Source organism: Carcharhinus amblyrhynchos, chromosome 7, assembly GCF_965287045.1.
Source record: "Carcharhinus amblyrhynchos chromosome 7, sCarAmb.v2.hapA, whole genome shotgun sequence".
Classification (NCBI taxonomy): Eukaryota; Metazoa; Chordata; class Chondrichthyes; order Carcharhiniformes; family Carcharhinidae; genus Carcharhinus; species Carcharhinus amblyrhynchos.
The window spans coordinates 8,539,452-8,558,160 of NC_137330.1; the positions used below are offsets into that span (position 1 = coordinate 8,539,452).

An 18,709-nucleotide genomic window follows, 5' to 3' on the forward strand; every position below is an offset into this window, starting at 1 on the left:
CAGAAAAGTGTTGATATCCAGAGGTTGTGAGGCTGGAGGAGATTTGATTTGATTTTATTATTGTCACGTATTGGTAACAGCATGAAAATTGCCATTTCTTACACGCTATACAAAGTATACAGTTCATAGAGTACATAGGGGAGAAGGAAAGGAGAGGGTGCAGAGAAAGATCAACTTAACGTGAGGTAGGTCCATTCAAAAGTTTGATGGCAATAGGGAACAAGTTGTTCTTGAGTCAGACGATACATGTCCTTAGACTTTTGTATCTTTTTCCTGGTGGAAGAAAGTATGTCTGGGATGTGAAGGTGATGTGGTGAGTGTTAGGAACAAGCTGCTGGAGGTAGCTGTAGAGGCAGGTGCAATTTTGTCTTTTAAAAAGCACTTAGACAGTCACATGGGTAAGATGGGTCCAGAGGGACCAAACACTAGCAATTGGGACTAGTGGTTAAAAAAAGGGTGGCATGGACAGGTTGGGCCAACGAGCCTGTTTCCATGCTGTAAACCTCTATGATTCCGTATCTGGGGTCCTTTGTTATGCTGGCTGATTTTCCAAGGCAGTGAGAAGTGTAGATGGAGTCAACAGATGAGAGGTTGATTTGAGTGATGGATTGGGCTACATTCACAACCCTTTGAAGTTAGTTGTGATACAGTTTGTGAAATGATACAGTTTGATGTTCTATAAAGATCAGAGTGAATGGGTGAAGATTTTCTTCCATCTGGAGTAATCTTGCAAAAAATATTTTTAAATTCCCACTCTGTGGATTCAGTCACCACACTTCATTGGCTGTAAAACACTCGAGACATTCTGAGATTGTTAAAAGGCACTACATTAAATGCAATTCCTTTCTTTATTTCAGTTAGCAGGTGTCAGATGTGGCAGTAAGGGTAGATAAATGACATGAACGGTGATATATAAAGAAGGAAATAACCTGAATTTCTATAAAGTCTTTCACAAGCAAAGGACATCCCAGCATGCTTCACAGACTTTGAGCGTAGTTACTGCCCATTGAAGTGGTGGAGGCTACCTCATTGAATATGTTTACGTCACAGGTAGACAGATCTTTGATCGATAAGGGAATTAAAGGTTATGGGGAGCAGGCGGGAAAGTGGAACTGATCTTCTTCAGATCAGCCATGATCTTATTGAATGGCGGGGCAGGCTCGAAGAGCTAGATGGCCTACTCCTGCTCCTATTTCTTAGGTTCACTGTTGTAATTTAGGAAAGCTTGTGCTACCAAATAAACCTGTTGGACATTAACCTGGTGTTGTGAGACTTCTTACTGGGCTTACCCCAGTCCAACACCGGCATCTCCATCGTAATTTAGGAAGGCAGAGATGACTGTTTGATCTCATTTGATTTATTGTTACTTGCATAGGGATATAGTGAAAAATATTGTTTCTTGTACACTGTACAGACAAAGCATGACATTCATAGTGAGTACGTTAGAGGGATTAGCAGGTGCATAGGTTAGAGAGATTAGCAGGTAAATATGTAGGGATATAGGGATAGGGCCTGGGGAGGGATTGCAGTCGGTGCAGACTCGATGGGCCGAATGGCTGTAGGATTTCTATGATTTCTATCTATAAGATCAAAAGTCTGAAGGAGCAGGGAAGAAGCTGTTTGAGTCATTTGGTACAATGTCTTCAGACTTTTGAATCCTTTTCCTGACGGAAGAAGGTGGAAGAGAAAATGTCTGGGGCGCGTGGGGTCATTAATTATGCTGGCTGCTTTTCCGAGGCAGCAGCAAGTGTAGACGGAGTCAGTGAATGCGAGGCTCGGTGCATGATGGACTGGGCTACGTTCACAACACTTCGTAGTTCCTTGCGGTTTTGGGCAGGGCAGGAGTCGTACTAAGCTGTGATACAATCGGAAAGGATGCTTTCTATGATGCATCTGTGGAAAATTGATGAGAGTTGTAGTGGACATGCCAAATTTACTTTAGCCTCCTGAGAAAGTCAAGGCGTTGGTGGGCTTTCTTAACCATAGCATCGGCTGTGTAATACATCGTCGCTGTGTCACTGTTCAATGTCACAACTAGACCTCAGAAGATGTGAAATATGAACAGGCGTTTATTTGCAATACACAAGCAAGCAGGAACTGCAAAAGAGCAGTCAGGAATACAGTAGAGTCCAGAAGCAAATCTGAAGTGGAGGTCAAAAACTGCACAAACACCCAATATATTACTCCTGAGCCCAGTAGGTGTCCATCACACACCAGGTTTTACCCTTTACAATCAATACAAAATGAAAGATCATTAATCAGGAATCTGAATTGTGCTCTACCCAATCTCGGTCAGAGACTAAATTCAAAAAACATTATATCTATGTTCCAAATTTCAGTCTATTGATAAACAATCCTACAGATATGCAAGAGTGAAAATTTAAAAATCTTACCTTTTCAACCTTTCCACTTTTCCTACACATACCTTTACACTGTCTCCATTTCTGACCTAGTACACACATTGCCAGGGTTGACTGAACTGGCTTTGGTCCACGCCAAATGTATTGCTTCCAAGGGGACACAGCAAAAGTTCAGGAGCAAGTTGTTCTTAGGCAAACAAAGCCACACTTAATACAGGTCAATAAATATACAGAGATACTTTCAAAACAAAGTAACAGAAGTGTGAATATTTTACATGTACAGTTGCCATCAGTTAAGAAGCTCACAAAGAAGAGAGATGGCCATGATCACTGGAGAAGTGGCATTGGATATCTTCCGAGTACGAGCCGGAACGCACTCTGCCACAACCAACGTTCAAGTTCAAATTGGCAAGTGAATTTTGCATTCAGTCTGTTCCAGTTACAGCAGACTGGCTCTGACGAGAGCTCGAGCGACGCCATTACTGTTCTGCACTGTGCTAGGGTCAGTTAGCAGTGGTCGGCAGCACAGTCCCCAGGACAGTTATCAGATAAGTCCTCCTCATCTGCAACAAGTCGGAAACAACAACTTCAAAACCGAGACTGATTAGATTTTTAATGAAGGTAAATGAAGAGAAAGAAAGATGGCAGTGCTTTTCACAACCTCATGATGTCCCAACCTGTGCAATCTGGGGTGGCACGGTGGGTTAGCACTGCTGCCTCACAGCGCCAGGGTCCGGGTTCAATCCCAGTATAGAGTCACCCATCCATGTGGAGTCTGCACATTTTCTGTGGGTTTTCTCCGGGTGTTCCGGTTTACTCCCACAGTCCGAAAGACGTGCTGGTTAGGTGCATTGGCCGTGCTAAATTCTCCCTGTGTACCCGAACATGCGCCAGAGTGTGGCGACTAGGATTTTCATAGTAACTTCATTGCAGTGTTAACGTAAGACTATTTGTGACACTAATTTTTTTTTAAATTCGTCATTGCGAGATCGAACCCCTGGAATTCCCTTTCTTACGCCATGTGGGCTGCAGCGGTGCAAGAAGGCAGCTCACCAACATCCTCTCAAGGGACAGGCAATAAATGCTGGCCTAGTCAGCAACGCCTACGTCCCGTGGCAGAATTTTAAAGGTTGAGAAAAGGGGCGGGGCGGTGAGGTCAAGACAGTAGCACTGGAAATGTACAAAGCACAAAAGGGGACCTGTTAACTTCTGCTCCATAGTCCACGGAGATTGCTGTTTCCCTCTGATTCTAGTCTCTTGTGCACCCACTTTCCCTTCTCTCCCCCCAACACTGACAGCCATGCAGTCAGCTGCTTAAACTCTACAAAACAATGATGGCCATACTCCAGAAAAGCAATTAATTTGCTGCAAATTACTTCAGGATATTCAAAGTTTGTGTAAGATGTGACATAAATGCAAGCCTCGCCTTGTAGAATCCTACAGTGCAGAAGGAGGCCACTCAGCCCATCGAGTCTGCACCGACCATAATCCCACCCATGTCCTATTCCTGTAACCCCACATATTTACCCTGTTGATCCCTGACACTAGAGTCAATTTAGCAAGGCCAATCAACCTAACCTGCATATCTTTGGATTGTGGGAGGAAACTGGAGCATCGGAGGAAACCCATGCAGACACGGGGAGAATGTGCAGACTCCACACTGACAGTGACCCAAGCCGGGAATCGAAACTGGGTCCCTGGGGCTCTGAGGCAGCAGTGGTAACTGCTGTGCTACCGTGCTCCCATGCTCCCCCTGAAGAATAGATTCCAAAAGAGTAGATTTAAAATGTGCATCAGGACGAACTCGATCTTTAAAAAAAAACTGCTTTGGGATATTTGTCAAAGAAAAACCTGAGGGATGGTTGAAACGCAATTAGAATTGAAAAAGAGAGAGCCCTATGACTGGGCTTTTAATGGACTGAGTGACGTTTTTGTGACTGGGAACATTTTATTTCAAATGTTCCAGAAGCAACGTTTATAGGGAATCCATTCAATATTAAACCACATGGGTGTCACAGTGTGAGGTTATGCACTTCGGAAGGAGGAATGGAGACATAGACTATTTTCTAAATGGGAAAATGCTTAGGAAATCAGAAGCACAAAGGGACTTGGGAGACTTGAAAGTCCTTGTTCAAGATTCTATTAAGGTTAATGTGCAGGTTCAGTCGACAGTTAGGAAGGTAAATGCAATGTTAGCATTCACGTCAAGAAAGCTAGAATACAAGAGCAGGGATGTATTTCTGAGGCTGTATAAGGCTCTGGTCAGACCCTATTTGGAATATTGTGAGCAGTTTTGGGCCCTGTATCTAAGGAAGGATGTGCTGGCCTTGGAAAGGGGAGGAGGTTCACAAGAATGATGCCTGGAATGAAGAGCTTGTCGTATGAGGATGAGTTTAGGACTCTGGGTCTGTACTCGTTGGAGTTTAGAAGGATGAAGGGGAGATCTTATTGAAACTTACAGGAAATTGTGAGGCCTGGATAGAGTGGAAGTTGGGAGGATGTTTCCACTAGGAAAAACTAGAACCAGAGGGCACAACCTCAGGCTAAAGGGACGATCCTTTAAAACAGAGATAAGGAGGAATTTTTTCAGCCAGAGGGCGGTGAATCTGTGGAACTATTTGCCACAGAAGGCTGTGGAGGCCAGATCATTGAGTGTCTTTAAGACAGAGATAGATAAATTCTTGATTAATAAGGGGATCAGGGGTTAAGGGGAAAAAAGCAGGAGAATGGGGATGAGAAAAATATCAGCTATGATTGAATGGCGGAGCAGACTCGATGGGCCAAGTGGCCTAATTCTGCTCCTATGTCTTATGGTCTTGTTTCGCTCTTGCAGAATGGGAATGAATTCCTGCACACATCTACAAAAGTTTCTGAAGACAGGCACTGGGTGTCTCTACCTTGGTAAGAAACCGCACACCAGATACAGTAGAAGTATTTCCTTCTGAGATAGCAGGTCAAATTCAGCAGCTTTTCCTCAGTCTGAAAATCAGAAAACATCACTTCAGTGAACAAAGTTATCCACAATGAATAAAATTATGACCCCTAAACCCCACTATGTTCCTGCAATCCAGACGTGGTCATTCACCTCATTCCTGTGCTCCAGATGTGGTAACACACTGCCTTTGCCTGTTGCAGAGGTGATAACTTAGCCTTTCGCCTATTCCAGATACAATTTCTTATATTCTTGCACTCCAAACGTTAAAAAAACACTGCCTTCTCTTGTGTCAGGTGTGGTAATCCTGAACATTCCCCTGCACCATAGTGAGGCGAGAGGTCTGAAAGCCTCAGGCAGTGTGAATCACACAGGACGGGATAATGGCAACAATCTATGCAAGTAATCATGGGCTTAAAAGGAATTTACATTGTGAAAGTGCTGTTTCAATCATAGGAAGCCCCACAGTACTTCACAGCGAGTGAAATACTTTATAAGTGTAATTGGGAGGTCTGTTACTGCTCTGATGCAGAGAATGCTGCTTCCAAGGTGCAAAGAGGTGCAGGTTAGGTGCACTGGCTGTGTTAAATTGCTCCTTTGTGTCCCGGGATCTGTAGGTTAGAGGAGTTAGCAGGGTGAATATGTGGGGTTATGGGGATGAGGCCTGGGTGGGATTGTTGTTCGTGCAGACCCGATGGGCCAAATGGCCTCCTTCTGCACTGTAGGGATTCTATGATTCAAGATGTACCTAACCTAACTTGCCAACAACTTCTTCCCCTAATATTCTGGGATGAAAAGGAAGGCAGAAGCCACTTTCTGCACTTTATGGGACTGAATACATCTGCAAATTCTAGTGACCCAGACTTCAAACTTGGTAAACCCCAAACTGTAGGATGCACCCATTCACAAGGCAAGCTTGCTGCTTCACAGTTAGCTCCTAATGATGATGCTTTTAATGGCCCCATGAGGCAGAAACCCACTTGTCGACATTCCAGAGTTCATGCAAGTCTCTGGGTTGCTCAGCAGATACTAAATGTTCAACCTCCAAAGTTTACTGACTGGGAAAGGTGATTTCACAAAGTAATTTTTTAGCGCTGCCTATTAGTTATTGCACATGATTTATAAACATAATCTATAATGTAAACCGATGAAGTAAAAACTTCGTACTGTGGGAACTGCTTTATAATCCCATTTGCTTGATTCTTCTTCCTCCTCCGTTCCATCATCTTCAGCTGGAGTGGACAACCAATACCATGTTTCCAGTGGGACATCTATACCCTGAGCATGACAGTAAATGGGGACATTTAATAACATTGCTTTGAACAAACTTAGGTCTTTGTGTACTCGCATCTATAAAAATCCTACAGTGTAGAAGGAGGCCATTCAGCCCATTCTGGCCTCAGGTCACTGTCTGTGTGGAGTCTGCACATTCTCCCCATATCTGTGTGGGTTTCCTCGGTGCTTCGGTTTCCTCCCACAGTCCAAAGATGTGCAGGTTGGATAGATTGGCCATACTAAATTGTCCCTTGGTGTCAGGGGGTTACAGGGACGGAGCCTGAGTGGATTGTTGTTGGTGCAGGCTTGATGGACTGAATGGCCTCCTTCCGCATTGTAGGGATTCTATGATTTTAAGTCTGCATCAACTCTGCAAAAGTACATCTTACCCAGGCCATCTCCTGCACTATCCCCATAACTCCGCGCATTTACCATGGCTAATCCATCTATGTGTCATCTTTGGAGGAAACTGAAGCGCCCAGAGGAAACCCCGCAGGATGTGAAAACTCCACACAGTCTCCCAAGACTGGAATTGAATCCGGATCCCTAGCGCTATGAATTAATGCCATTATTGATGCAGCAAATGTCATCAGATGGTTTGAAACATGCAAAATATCACATTCAATTGATAGAGAGGATTATTTATTGTGGAGAGTTGAGTCTGAAACTGAAAGTGTCACATCTAATCCAGAGCAGGACCCTTATGATGGTGCCACAGCTAAAGTGACTCAGAACCAACTTGAAGAGCTCTTTACATTGGATACTGAGGACAATGATTTAAATGGTTTTTAAAATGTATTTATTGAGGTAGTTTGGAGCAGATTCACCAGAATGATACAGGCAGAAGGGATTAAATTAAATTATGACCTAGGGTGCATTAGCTTGGTTTGTAATCCCTTGAGTAGTCAAGTCTGAGGGAAGGTCAGGTTTCAATGTTTGTGTTACAAGGCTTCAGTAGGATAAGATAGAGATACCATTTCTTCTACTGCAGAAATCAAGGATAAAGGGACACGATTTGGCTTGGAATACTGTGGCAAGTAACTCACCTCCTGACTCTCCAAAGCCTGTATCCTCTCTACAGAGCACAAGTCAGGAGTGTGATGGAATACTCTCCACTTGCCTGGATGGGTGCAATTTCAACAACACTAAAGCAGCTCAACACCATCCAGGGTAAAGCAGCCTGCTTGATTGGCACCACATCTACAAACATCCACTCCCTCCACAACAAACCTCAGCAGCAGCAGTGTATACTATCTACAAGATACACTACAGCAATTCAATCAAGATCCTTAGATAGCATCTTCCAAACCCACGACCATTTCCATCTAGAAGGTTAAGGGCAGCAGATACATGGGAACACCACCACCTGCAAGTTCCCCCTGCAAGTCACTCACTGTCCTGACTTGGAAATATATCACCGTTCCTTCACAGTCACTGGGTCAAAATCCTGGAATTCTCTCTCCAACAGCATTGAGGGTCAACCCACAGAACACGGATTGAGGGCTTCAAGAAGGCAGCTCACCACCAGCTTTTCAAGGGTAACTAGGGATGGGCAATAAATGCTGGCCAGCCAACATCGCCCATGCCCCATGAGTGAAAAAAAATTAAAATTAGAGTCAAGCCTTTCAGGAGGGAAATCAGGAAGCACATTTGCCACACTAAGGGAAGTGGAAATCTGCACTCTCTCCCAAAAGATTAGCAACACTGAAGGTCAATTGTAGCCTGCAAAGCAGAGACTGAATTTTCTTTGTTGGTTTAGCCTATCAAAGGATATGGAATTAAGAAGGGTAAATGGAATTGAAACATGGATCAGCCGTGATCTCGGCCTGAGGGACTGAATGGTCTCCTCTCTTCCTGTGCTGAAAGTTAGCTGGGATACCTTCTGTGTATCCAGCTGTTGACAGGCAAGCTGGCTCTTCCTTAGATCTCCTTCCATCTGACGTTGATCTTTTTTCTGTCTGACGTGCAGCCTGGGAGGTCAGAAGGAACATTTTTATGAGCACAAACAAAACTGAACAATGCAACGCTCAATAATTGAATTTAAATAATTCCTTTAACACACTTAAAAATGTCCCAGGGGTACTTGGCAGGAGCATCAACAAACTGAATTTGTACCAAGCCACACAAAGAGATATTAGGATAGGTGACAAAATGTTTGCTGAAGGGGTTAAGTTTTAAGTAATGATTTAAAGAGGAGGCAGAGTTTTAAGGACAAATTGCAATGCATTTTAAAAACTTCATTTGTGGGCCAGCATTTACTGCCCATCCCTAACTGCCCTCTGTTTCAGAAGGTGTTTAAGAGTCAACCACATTGCTGTGGCTCTGGAGTCACACGTAGGCCAGACTGGGTAAGGACAGCAGATTTCCTTCCCAAAAGGACATTAGTGAACCAGATGGGTTTTTCCGACAATCAGCAATGGTTTCATGGTCATCACTAGATTCTTAATTCCAGATATTTTTTATTGAATTCAAATTCCATCATCTGCCATGGTGGGATTTGAACCCAGATTCCCAGATCTTACTCTGGGTCTCTGGATTACTAGTCCATTGACAGTACCATGACGCCACTGCTTAGGGCTTAGACAAATGAAAATATGGTTTTCAATGGAGAAGTGTTAAAAATCAGTGGAGCCCAAAAGCTGCCTCTCAGGAGAATTCCCATTACTTTTTGCTTGTTCAGAATGGAGGGAAAATCAGAGTTATATAATGGTTTATCATAAACACCTTGTTTTTATCCTCTGTACCTCAATTTATAAAGCCCAGAATTTCATATTCCTTTTTAACCACTTTCCCCACCTGCCCCGTTATATTCAATAATTAGTGCACCCTAGGCCCCTCTGCTCCTGCGTCCCATTTAAAATCGTACCCTTCATTTCACATTGCCTCTCCTCCTCCTTCCTATCAAGATGAATCATCTCATATTGCTCTGCATTAATTTTCATCTGCCACTTGTCTGCCCAATCCACCAGTCCACCTGGAAGTCTATCACTATTCTCCTCACAGTTCGCAAGTTTTAAATCATCTGCAAATCCTGAACTTGTGCCCCGTAAACACAATCCTGTCAGTGATGGGAAGGCAGTGATCTGACTGCTGAGATGGTTATAATTAGTGTGCCAAGTTTACGTAGGCTGTTGCCATTATAAATGTGTACAAAGGAATTTATAATGAAAGAAACTGATTAAAGTCTTATTGACTTTCCATTACTCTTAGACTTTTAAAATAGATTATTACAGTTCACAAACTGAATACTTCATTATGGCTTCATTTTGAAGTTCTACAAAATCATGTTTTCAATGGATATATGTGATTCAAACAGCTGTGTGGGCAGCATGGTGGCACAGTGGTTAGACTGCTCCCTCACAGTGCCTGAGATCCAAATTTGATTCCCAGCTTGAGTCACTGTCTTTGAAGAGTTTGCACATTTTAAAGGTTATTAGTGTCACAAGTAGGTTTATATTAACACTGCAGTGAAGTTACTGTGAAAATCCCCTGGTTGCCACACTCCAGTACCTGTTCAGGTACACCGAGGGAGAATTTAGTATGGCCAATCCACCTAACCAGCACATCCTTCAGACTGTGGGAGGAAACTGCAGTACTTGGAGGAAACCCACGCAGACATGGGGAGAATGTGCAGACTCTGCACAGACAGTGGCCCAAGCCAAGAATCGAACCTGGGTACCTACTGCTGTGAGGCAGAACTGCTAACCACTGTGCCACCCACATTCTCCAAGTGTCTGCATGGGTTTCCTTCAGTTTCGCACCCCCCCCCCCCCTCCACCCCCAAGTCCAAACAGGTGCCAGAGTGTGGCGACTGGGGGATTTTCACAGTAACTTCACTGCAGTGTTAATGTAAGCCTACTTGTGACACTAAGAAATAAACTTTACAACTTTAACTGTCTACTGTACCTATATTCATTAAGGGCTAATTCCTCTGCCCGCTTTTTCACTTGCGACATTCGTTTGCGTTGTTCTATTGTTTCCTCAGCTTTCCTTTTCTCAGCAGCCTCGTGGCCAACTCCACCACGTCCTGCAGTGAGAAAACATCCACTCAGTCAACAACACGCCACATCAGTCAATTGCATACCGATTTAGAAACCACATTGCGGCACTGCTGAGTTTTACTGGGGGAATACCTTAACACACTTTTACAAGTATTTATTTGCAGTTCCAAGCAAACACTTATTTATGAGGACATTATCTTCAGTTAATGGCCACTACCTGCGTATAATTGAAGATAATTAATACACAGACAGTCCCAGCAACACAGAACCAGTTTGCTCCTGATCGCTGCAGCTGTCTCATGATCACAGCCTGCCTCCTGTGTTCTTACTTCAGGATAATTAGTCTTGCTCCCTCCCTCCTCCCAATGCTCGAGTGTGGTTTAAGAGTGTTGACAGAAACAGGGGCTTCAGGACACTGCTGACCAAATGGACCACTTTACCAATGTCAATCTACTGTCTCTACGAGACCTCTACCACAAGTTCGCTGCCGGAAATAGATACTTGCCCTCACTCCACTCGTGATCCACGACTACTGTATCTGGTCACACAGCTACTCGGTCTTCGCTCTCAGGCGGGCACAGCTCCCGCAAGGGGTGAGGGGTGGGGGCAGGACCATGCAAAAGTCCATTAACCTCACGCAGGATTTTCCGGTTTTGGGGCAAGCGTGGCTGCAAAATCCTACCCATCATGTGCAGGGAACCCATTTTTCTGCCCTTTCAATACATTCTCCAGCCAATTCCTCCCATCAACTACTTCTCCTAGCTCCATAACTCATCCACATTGTAAATGATGCCCTTTAATCCATCTGTATCACAACTTTTACATGGTAGAAATGCAGCATCTGAATGCCTCCAACATGAGCATCTTGCTTTCAAAATGCACATTTACACTGACCAAGGACCAGATCGATTGAAATAAGAGAACGGAGGTCCTTCTAAAGCAGCACAGTAAGCTGTGATGAATTTACCTGTCTTGATCTGTAGTGGAATAGGTTCGACAATTCCATCTCCTGCAAAAGCAAAGATTGCATTTAGATTTTAATCATTATCACTATTTCAGTTCATTCCTGAGGAGTGAGTCAAACTGCCAGGTGTATGCAATGCAACTGAGTCACTTCCTCTTAGCTTACAGATGCACGGCATAACTTTTTAAACATATATTCTTTTGTGGGATGTGGGTGTTGCTGGCTGGGCCAACATTTGTTGCCCATTCCTAACTGCCCTCGAACCGAGTGGCTTGCTAGGCCATTTCAGTGGGCAGTTAGGAATCAACCATATTGGTATGGAGTCACACACAAAACTGATCAGGTAAGGCCAGCAGATTTCTTCCCTGTAGGGGATGGTTTCATGGTCACTATGACTCAAGACTAGTTCTTAATTCCAGATTTTATTATTCAGATTATCTGTGATAACAGGGCAGGCAGAATGGCCTCCTCCTCTTCCTAGATTCTTGGGTAAGCAGGTCAAGCTGTGACATGTAGCAGTGCAAAAAAAAGGCTTCTACAAGTGAGTAATGTCACTGGTGTGCCCTCTCTCTTCTGTTTAGTCTGAACATGCGTCAACAAAGTACGTGCGACTATTTATTAGATGTATAACAATAAAAGCTGTTGTGATTTCCATGCAATGATGGTTCATCTTGAAATCTGCATTATTTAAATTTGACTGACATTTATTAAAAGTTTTTAAAGTAAGTTTATTTATTAGTGCCACAAATAGGCTTACATTAACACTGTTATGCTATTGTGAAAATTCCTAGGATTTTAATACAATTCAATGCTTTGATTATAACTGCAGCTCTCAGCACACACGTCTCTCAGAGAACAGTTCAAGACAATCTAATATGATTGGAAACATACCACTTTTGCCAAGACCACAACCTTCTTTATACCCCATTTTCTGAAGTAACGCAAATCCCTTGTTTTCACTTCCCAATGAGCTCTGTAACATGGTCTCGCGCCTCTCCTTCTCTTCTTCCTTTTTGCTCTTTTGCTTGTTTTCCAGGATCATTTCCAGCGCACGATCTTTCCTCAGGATTTCTTCTTTGACTCTTCTGACCATCGCCAGCCCTGGTTTGACATCTTGCCTAGGTGGACACGAATGGCACAATGAGCATTAATTATCACTGCTAGATTTCTCTCCCTACCTTTCTCAAAGTAGGGAATCTCACAACACCAGGTTAAAGTCCAACATGTCTATTTGGAATCACAAGTTTTCAGAGTCACTGACCTGATAAAGGAGCAGCACTCCGAAAGCTTGTGATTCCAAATAAATCTGTTGGACTTTAATCTGGTGTTGAGACTTCTTATTGTGCCCACTCCAGTCCAACGCTGGCATTTTCATATCATGGCTACCTTTCTCAAATACATTAACCGTCCCTTGCAGGAACACAGTTTCAGAACAGTCAGTGATTCTTGAGCACTTCCTTTAAGAATCACTCTTTTGCGTGCTATTTGACCGGGGTGTACATTTCCCAATGTCCGAACACATGTACTTCCAACTGGTGTTGGGCAGCCATCAAGAAAAGGCAGCCCAGCCTGTTCCACCTGCCTTAGCGTAGGGACACAGAACAACTGAAGCACCTGTACTATCACATTGGCTGTGAGCAAACTCAACACAGGCCTGGGATGAAATTGGACTGACAGAATCATGGAGCACAGCAGGAAGCTATTCAGTTTATCACGTCTGTGCCAGCCCTTTGAAAAAGCTATTGAATTAGCCCAACTTTCCCACGGCCCTTCAAATGTTTCCCCTTAAACGTATTTAACCCTTTTTGAAGTTGCTACCAAATCTGTTTCCACCAGCCTTTCAGGTTGCACGTTCCAGATCTCCATAATTCACCGGCTAAAAGAATAACGCATGTCCCCTCTGCTTCTTTTCCCAATTACCTTCAATCTGTGACTTCCAGTCATGGACCATTCTATAAGCGGAAAGATTCCCCTGAACATCTTGACTGAATCTCCCCAACTCCCCAATGACGAGGTGGAGTACAGGAATGAGATAGAGAATCTGGTGAACTGATGCAGCAACAATAATCTCTTCCTCAACGTCAACAAAACAAAAAAGATTGTTATCGATTTAAGGAAGCATAAAGGAGAACATGCCCCTGTCAAGAACTTCATGTTTTTAGGTGTCCTGATCTCCAACAGCCTGTCCTGGTCCCCCCATGCCAACACTATAGGTAAGAAAGCCCACCAACGCCTCTACTTTCTCAGAAGACTATGGAAATTTGGCATGTCCACTACAACTCTCACCAACTTTTACAAATGCACTATAGAAAGCATTCTTTCTGGTTGTATCACAGCCTGATATGGCTCCTGTTCTGCCCAACACCACAAGAAACTACAAAAGGTCATGAATGTAGCCCAATCCATCACACAAACCAGCCTCCCATCCACTGATTCTTTCTACACTTCCCACTGCTTAGGCAAAGCAGCCAGCATAATTAAAGGCCCCACGCGCCCCGGACATTGTCTCTTCCACCCTCTTCCTTCAGAAAAAAGATACAAAAGTTTGAGGTCACATACCAACTGACACAAGAACAGCTTCTTCCCTGCAGCTGTCAGACTTTTGAATGGACTTACTTTGCATTAAGTTGATCTTTCTCTACACCCTAGCTATGACTGTAACACTACATTTTGCACTCTCTCGTTTCCTTCTCTATGAACGATATGCTTTGCCTGCATACCGTGCAAGAAACAATACTTTTTACTGTATGTTAATGCATGTGACAATAAATCAAATCTATCTCTGTTCTACAACCTCATGTTCTCTGCATTACTGACGTTTTTCATCAATGCCATCACAGTAAATCCTTTCAACCCCCTCTCGAGGGTCTTGATAACCTTCCTGAAGAATAGCACCCTAGAATAGGACACAAATCACTAGGTGAGATCGATGCAGTGATACATATAAAGGTTCACATTATTCTCTTACGTTTATGGCATGTAATTGCTGAGCTCCCAATTCCAACTCAATTTACAACTAACGACAAGCAATAAATGGCAGTATTATCCACATCCAGGAAAAATACTACTTTGTCAAGTGGCACTATTTGAATAAGAAGCAGGGCGCACTCCCAGTGCCCTGGACAAAATTCAACATCATGGAAACAGCTTAACTGGTCATCCACCTGACTGCTGTTTATGGGATCTGGCTGTGCACGCATAGGACTATCATATTCACTTACAAAGCTAGAGAAACTACATATCAAAAGTAATTGATCCCCATGACATTTTTTGGCATGTAAAAGACATCATCCTTGTGCAAGTTCTTTCTGCAAATTATTATAGGAACAAACATCTCAGTATTTAACTTCATGACGGCACTGGTTCTGTTATGTTGAAAGTTGTTATCTGCCATCATGTAAACCAAGTGCAATTCCACTCAATGTTGTGTAGTTTTGTTTTAAAGTTTGATTTAGTATTGTCACATATATTGGTATACAGTGGTCTAGAATGTTTGGGCCTCTGATGGAACAGGAAACATTAATGACACAGTCATCAACTTCAGGAAGCGAAGTGGAGGACATGCCCTTGTCTACATCATTGGGGAGGAAGTGGGAATGGTTGACAGCTTCAAGTTTCTAGGTGTCCACGTCACCAACAACCTGTCCTGGCTCCTCCATGCAGACACTACAGTTAAAAAAACCCACCAGCGCCTCTACTTTCTCAGGAAGCTAAGGAAATTTGGCATGTCTGCTTTGACTTTCACCGACTATTACAGTGTTCTTTCTGGTTATATTACAGTTTGATAATGACTCCTGCTCTTTCCAAGACCACAAGAAACTACAAAGGGTTGTGAATGCAGACCAGTCGATCACGCTAACCAGCCTCCCATTCATCAACTCTGTCTACACTTCCGCTGCCTCGGAAAACCAGCCAGCATAATTAAGGACCCCGTGCACCCCGGAAATACTCTCTTCCACCTTCTGCTGTTGGGAAAAAGATACGAAAGTCTGAGGTCACGTACCAACTGGCTCAAGAACAGCTTCTTCCCTGCTGCCATCAGACTTTTGAATGGGCCTACCTCGTATTAAGTTGATCTTTCTCTACACCCTAACTCTTTTTTTTAATTCATCTGTGGGACATAGGCATCGCTGGCTGGCCAGCATTTATTGCCCATCCCTAGTTGCTCAAGGGCAGTTGAGAGTCAACCATATTGCCAGGCCAGACCTGACCTGGTAAAGACAGCAGATTTCCTTTCCTAAAGGACATTAGTGAACCAGATGGATTTTTCCAATAATTGTTTCATGGTCATTAGTAGACTCTTAATTCTAGATGCACGTTATTGAATTCAAATTTCACCATCTACCATGGCGGGATTTGAACCCGGGTCCCCAGAACATTAGCTGAGTTGCTGGATTAATAGTCTGGTGACAATATCACAAGGCCATCACCTCCCTATGATTGTAACACTACATTCTGAATTCTCTCCTTTCCTTCTTCATGAACGTTATGCTTTGTCTATATAACTCACATGGTCACTGTCTGTGTTGAGTCTGCACATTCTCCATGTGTCTGTGTGGGTTTCCACAGGGGGCTCCGGTTTCCTTCCACAGTCCAAAAATGTGTGGGTTAGGCAGATCAGCTAAGCTAAATTGACCATTAGTATCAGGGGGACTAGCTAGGGTAAATGCATGGGGTTATGGGAATAAGGCCTGGATGGCATTGTGGTTGGTGCAGAATCAATGCATCAAATGGCCTCCTACTGCACTGTATGACTCAGAATAATACTTTTCACTGTATATTAATACGTTACACTATTAAATCAAATGAAAGGCAGTGAAAATGATTGTTTCTTGTGTGCAGAACAGACAAAACGTACCATTCACAGAGCACATAGGGGAAAAAATAGAGGGTGAAGAATGTAGTGTTACAGTTATAGCTGGACTGCATAGGAAGATCAACTTAATATAAGTCAATTCAAAAGTCTGACAGCAGCAGGGAAAAGCTGTTCTTGAGTTGGCTGATACGTGATCTCAGACTTTAGAAGTTTGCAATCACTTTAGGCCTAAAATACCAGTTTAACTGTTCGGATTTAAAACCAAGAGAAACTTCTTCAGGCAGAGAGAGAGGGAGTTGTGGAGTTGATTCCAGGGTGAGGCAGAAACCATGTTCAGATTTAAGAAGAGAGATTGTAAAGGGGGGAGATCACTGCAAAGGGAGGTTCGATTGAAGAGATAAGGGACATGGGGCCAGAGGGGAATATGTGATGGGGAGTTTACTGAATGGAGATTGAGCACTGTCATTGAATGGGCCTGTTTCTACTCAATATCAACAGCATTCTCAGACCCAGCACAATCCCCCGGCCTCAGCTCCTTGGTAGACGACCTGAACTCTTACTGCAAATTGATAAATGTATCCGACATGTAGTCATCCTCCTCTTCCTCCTGCTGCCTGACCGCCATCTTGCCTTTGGCCTGCGAACTGCGCTTGCGCACGGCCGGCAGAGTGACGGAACTTGGGGATGACGCCTGCGCACAGCCAGCAGGGTGACGGGACTGCGCCTGCGCGAGGTCGGCGGGGTGCCGGCCCTAGGAATTGCGCCTGCGTGGGTGACGGGCCCGAGGAACTGCGCCCGCGCACAGCCGACGGGCCGGCTGACAGGGCTGATGTCTGCGCATGTTCGTTGTGCGGGTGAGGGGGAGGGGCTGTGAGGAGGCGCCGGCTCCTGGGATCCGGGCCCAGTGACTGAGCGACAGACAGACAGACAGACCCTGCCCGAGGCCCGGGTGAAGCCGCTCCCAGGCCCAGCGGGTGAGTATCCGGCCCACAGCGGGAGGGGGAGACACCGCGGCCCCGGGAGTCTGTCCCCCTCTCAGTGCCCTGTCCCAGGCCTCCCAGCCGGTACTGTCCGGGCCGCAACCAGCGCCAGAGGCCGGGCAGGGAGGATCATCACCCCAGCCACCCCCCCCCCGCCCCCATATCACCTTCCGGCCCCCCCCCCCCCCAATCATCCCCCATCCCGTCAACCTATCGTTCCACCTCCCCCCCCCCCCCCCCAGCTTGTCATCGTTCCCCACCCTCCACCTGGCCTGTCGTCTCCCCCCACCCGGCCCGTCCTTCGTTCCTCCGCCCCCCCCCCCCGACCTGTCATCCCTCCCCACCCCCCCCCCCCCAGCTTGTCGTCGTTTCCCCCCCCCACCCCGCCACAAACCTGGCTTGTCATCGTTTCCCTCCCTTCCCCCCCCCAACCCAGCTTGTCTTTGTACCCCCCACCCCAGCTTGTGATTGTACCCCCCCCACCCCCCCAACCCAGCTTGTGATTGTACCCCCCCCACCCCCCCAACCCAGCTTGTGATTGTACCCCCCCCCACCCCCCCAACCCAGCTTGTGATTGTACCCACCTCCCAACCCGGCTTGTCATCATACCTCCCCCCCGCCCCCAAACCCGGCTTGTCATCGTACCGCCCCCAACGACCCCCCCCCCCCCACCAAAACCCGGCTTGTCATCGTACCCCCTGCTCCAACCCGGCTTGTCACTGTTCTCTCTCTCCCCCCCCCCCCCCCCCCCCGCCCCCCAGCCCCCCAGCCCCAACCCGGCTTGCCATCGTTCCCCCCAAAATCCGGCCTGTCATTGTTCTCCCCCCCTCAACGGCCTGTCTCTCTCTCTCCCCCCCCCCCCCACCCCTTTCCCTGACCTATTCCCCCCCACCCCCTGCCCCGTTGGACCCCCAGTTATGTTAATTCACCTAACTGGATGATATCAGTCCTGTGAAGCTGTGTACAGCACAAAGTCTGTTGGGTCGAATGGCCTGTTTCTGCATTGTAAATACTTTGTAATTATTTTACGAGAAGTCAGCCATCCCCTTATTTCAAAAGGATGTGCATTTATATACTGATCACTCCCCCCTTCCCCCCCACCCCCCAAGCATTTTACAACCACTTAACTGATTTTTGAATCATAGCCAGATTTGTAGGAATTAATTTGTGTTCAGCAAGCTGCCACAAACTGTAATGCCAACTTATTGGTTTCTGTGATATGGCTGAAGGATTATTATTGACCAAGGCACTCGATGCTCTAAGCAAACAGTTTGCAAATCGGACTGGAGTGTGAACAGTACACTACTCTCATCATTACAGCATGTTTCCTCAGAGCCTTGTTTGCTGGTTCATGGAGCATAGGGAAATGTCTTTGGTGTGA

General features: G+C 45.2%; 2 protein-coding genes across 2 annotated transcripts in view; one reads left to right on the forward strand and one right to left on the reverse strand.

Annotated features, from left to right (window-relative positions):
- Positions 1–2,275: 2,275 nt before the first annotated feature.
- gpatch11 (G patch domain containing 11) lies at positions 2,276–16,990 on the reverse strand. The gene is made up of 8 exons (XM_080191895.1): positions 16,909–16,990; positions 12,424–12,650; positions 11,536–11,577; positions 10,474–10,594; positions 8,447–8,537; positions 6,460–6,570; positions 5,258–5,339; positions 2,276–2,923 (listed from the first exon to the last, which is right to left on the reverse strand). Exons 1-8 carry the CDS (start codon positions 16,971–16,973, stop codon positions 2,868–2,870), a joined length of 795 nt encoding a protein of 264 aa, XP_080048021.1. The 5' UTR covers positions 16,974–16,990; the 3' UTR covers positions 2,276–2,867.
- Positions 16,991–17,238: 248 nt separating this feature from the next.
- heatr5b (HEAT repeat containing 5B) overlaps positions 17,239–18,709 on the forward strand; it is an 89,487-nt gene continuing 88,016 nt past the window's right edge. The window contains exon 1 of the mRNA XM_080191897.1: positions 17,239–17,322. The gene's annotated coding sequence lies outside the window, so the exon portion shown is untranslated. The remainder of the gene's footprint in view (positions 17,323–18,709) is intronic.

What these genes read in the sequence shown, in the direction of transcription:
- gpatch11 (XM_080191895.1), bottom strand. Translation starts at nt 16,973, where the DNA reads ATGGCGGTCAGGCAGCAGGAGGAAGAGGAGGATGACTACATGTCGGAT. An exon ending in TTGTGGTCTTGGCAAAAGTG is followed by an intron (nt 11,578 to 12,423) that starts GTATGTTTCCAA and finishes TTGCTTTTGCAG; the next exon opens with GAGATGGAATTGTCGAACCT. An exon ending in AACAGCTGGATACACAGAAG is followed by an intron (nt 6,571 to 8,446) that starts GTATCCCAGCTA and finishes TGTCATGCTCAG; the next exon opens with GGTATAGATGTCCCACTGGA.